General features: G+C 46.3%; 1 protein-coding gene across 2 annotated transcripts in view; it reads right to left on the bottom strand.

The window, feature by feature from the left end:
• WBP1L (WW domain binding protein 1 like) overlaps positions 1 to 3414 on the bottom strand; it is a 47313-nt gene that overhangs the window by 5932 nt on the left and 37967 nt on the right. The window contains exon 3 of one of the 2 annotated variants that reach the window (XM_017851686.1): positions 492 to 653. The exons of the other annotated variant lie outside the window; for it this stretch is intronic. Within the exon in view, the coding sequence (XP_017707175.1) occupies positions 492 to 653 (162 nt within the window). The remainder of the gene's footprint in view (positions 1 to 491; positions 654 to 3414) is intronic. 2 annotated transcript variants of the gene reach the window in all.

Below are 3414 nucleotides of genomic sequence, written 5' to 3' on the forward strand. Positions count from 1 at the left end.
AGAAAGAAAGAAGGAAAGAAGGAAAGAAAGAAAGGAAAGAAAGAAAGAAGGAAGGAAGGAAGGAAGGAAGGAAGGAAGGAAGGAAAGGAAGGAAGGAAAAGAGGGAGGGAGGGATGGAAAGGCAGGCAGGCGGGGAAGAGAGAAAGACAGAGAGAAAAAGAGGGAGGGAGAGAGGAAGGAAGGAAGGTAGGTAGGTAGGAAGGTAGGTAGGTAGGCAGGTGCTAAAAGAGCAGAGATCCAGCCAGAACCCAGCCACTATGAGCTTTGGAATGGCCCAGTGGCTTCAGGGAACTGCATCCCTAGCACCTGCTCCTCCGTGCTGAAGGAGTGCCCCCTTGTTCCTGTACTTTCAAGACCTTGCTTTATGGAGAGGCAGGGAGAGGACAAACCCCCTATGCCTACAGGGGCCCTGGCCACCAATATTCAGTCTGAGCCCTGGGTCTTTGCACCTGTGCTCCTGAGGGTGGGTATGGGGGCTTGGGTGTACGCACTGAAATAAAATGGCAGCGCTGAGTAATTGTGGGCTTCTCGGTAGGCGATCAGGTTGATTTCATGTTGCCGCTGCTGGGCCTGAAGACGGTGCTTGGCTCGGCGGTGGTGGCAGACACAGCAGCAGCTCAGGATGATGATGACGGTCCACACCAGCCAGAACCCTGGGGAGTGGGCAAGGCAAGACAGAGAGGCACTCACACACAGTGAGTACCAGCCAGAAGGGCAGCTTGCAGAACAGGGAGGTCCCTGGACGGTGCCCATGTGGTTGAAGCTGGCATGGCTGGGCCTCACCCAGTTAATTTACATGGAAGCCATGTGATCAATTTTCATAAATGTTTGTGCCAGAGTGAAAGACACATGGGACAGAAGTGGGCAGGAATGTAAGAATGATGACAACAGATCGGGTATGGTGGCTCATGCCTGTAATACCAGGCCAAGGTGGGTGGATCACCTGAGGTCAGGAGTTCAAGACCAGCCTAGCCAACGTGGTAAAACCCCATGTTTACTAAAAATACAAAACTCAGCCAGGTATGGTGGCAGGCACCTGTAATCCCATCTACTTAGGAGGCTGAGGCACGAGAATCACTTGAATCCAGGAGACGGAAGTTGTAGTGAGCCAAGATTGCGCCATTGTATTCCAGCCTGGCCAACAGAGCAAGACTGTCTCAAAAAAAAGAATGGCCAGGCGTAGTGGCTTACGCCTGTAATCCCAGCACCTAGGGAGGCCGAGGCGTGCAGATCACCTGAGTTCAGGAGTTCAAGACGAGCCTGGCCAACATGGTGAAACCCTGTCTCTACTAAAAATACAAAAATTAGCCAGCCATGATGGCATGCACCTATAATCCCAGCTACTCAGGAGGCTGAGGCAGGAGAATCGCTTGAACCCAGGAGGCAGAGGCTGCAGTGAGCCGAGATTGCACCATTGCGCTCCAGCCTGGGTGAGCGAAACTCCATCACAAAACAAAACAAAACAGAATGATAACAAAGCAGGTCTCTCATTCCAGGATGCCTCCAGCACCTTGGAGGAAGGCATGAGTGCCAAGGCATCTCTCCAGCACCACTGATGGGTACCCCCTGCATTATAGGTTTTGTGAGCATTAAATATGCTCACCTTCTGGGACAGTCTCCTCCTCCTCTCTTAAGAGATCTCTGAGAAAATGCTCCACTTCCTTAGCGCCCATCTCCCCTCCCCACCAACTCAGAGGATCAGCACTTGCAAGGGGGCTCAGAGGGGCCTCCCGACAAAAGAAGTCTTAGGATTCTCCTGATAGCATCAAAAAGATCAGGTGCTTTTCTCTATCACATATGCCTCTGTAATACAAGAATCACTAAAGTTAGAGGTGGAAAAATTCTAATTGCCTCAGGTCCATCTCCTCCCTAGAGAGTGTAAATGATTTCCTCTGCTCTCGATATAATGCTAATCGGGTACAATTCCATCTCCCACTGCCACAATCAACTCTCCCTCCCTTTGGCCTGCCTTTGCAGTAGACGCAGGGCCATCAGCAGCCCCTTCTTCCTCCCTACTCCAGGAAAGTGTGGCGGAACAGAGGCCAAGCCCCACAGCGCTTTATTTCCATCTGTGCTGTCTCTGGGATCATACTCAGAGAATCTCAGCAAACCACAGTATAAGACCTCCTCTCCAATTTTTAAATGTGTGGCACAACAAGCTTCTAATTTTTTTTTTTTTAGTTAATGAGGAATTTTGCTTTTAACATACACACACATACACATACACACACGACGGGGAAAGAACTGAAAGGAAAACAAAAATAATGACATCTTTAAATGACAGAATAAGAAATTTAAATTTTCTTCTTTTGATTATTTTCTTTCAAATTATAAAACTAGAAACAAATTAATTTTCTTTTTTTCTGAGACAGGGTCTTGCTCTGTCACCCAGGATGGAGTACAGTGGCGCGATCACAGCTCAACCGAAGCCTCAACCTTCTGGGCGCAAGCTATCCTCCCAACTCCACCTTCTGAGTAGCTGGGATTATAGGCACACGCCACTGTGCCTGGCTTTCTCACTGTGTTGTCCAGGCTGGTCTTGAACACTGGGCTCAAGGGATCCTCCTGTCTCAGCCTCCCAAAGTGCTAGGATTACAGGTGTGAGCCACCACGCCTGGCCAAAACAAATTAAATTTAAAAAATATCTATGACTAATTTTACTTTAGCTAGCTTTTGTTTTTTTTTAATCAATTAATTTCTGGGTAGGTTTTTAAATTCCTCTAGGAATATGGCTACACAATGAAATAATATAAATCATTAAAAAATTACACAATATTATTTTTGACAAACAGTTTCTGATATTAAATGAAAAATGCAGATGACAAAATAAAATATGATCCTAACTTTTGCTTTAAAAAATTACATATGGGCAGGTGCAGTGGCTCATACCCTGTAATCCCAGCACTTTGGGAGGCCGAGGTGGGCAGATCACAATGTCAAGAGATAGACACCATCCTGGCCAACATGGTGAAACCCCATCTCTACTAAAAATAAACACGAACATTAGCTGGGCATGGTGGCGCACGCCTGTAGTCCCAGCTACTCAGGAAGCTGAGAATCGCTTGAACCCAGGAGGCGGAGGTTGCAGTGAGCCGAGATTGCGTCACTGTACTCCAGCCTGGCAACAGAGTGAGATTCAGTCTTAAAAAAAAAAAAAAAAAGAAGTATATATGGACAGAAAAGGAGGGGTATAGTCAGGAAGCTCTAACCATGGGGTAATCTGGATGACAGACAGTACCAGTTCCTTTGTTCTTTGCTTACCTCTATTTCCTAATTTTCTAAGGTGGACATATACTTCTCTGTAGTAGGAAGAATATTTTTTTCTCAATGAAAATGTATCGAATGAATAATTTTAAGATGAGTTGTTACTAAATAAGAATAGATACTATTGTTTGTTCTCTATTATTGAAAAAC

The sequence above is a fragment of the Rhinopithecus bieti genome, unplaced genomic scaffold, assembly GCF_001698545.2.
Source record: "Rhinopithecus bieti isolate Rb0 unplaced genomic scaffold, ASM169854v2 scaffold_31787, whole genome shotgun sequence".
NCBI lineage: Eukaryota > Metazoa > Chordata > Mammalia > Primates > Cercopithecidae > Rhinopithecus > Rhinopithecus bieti.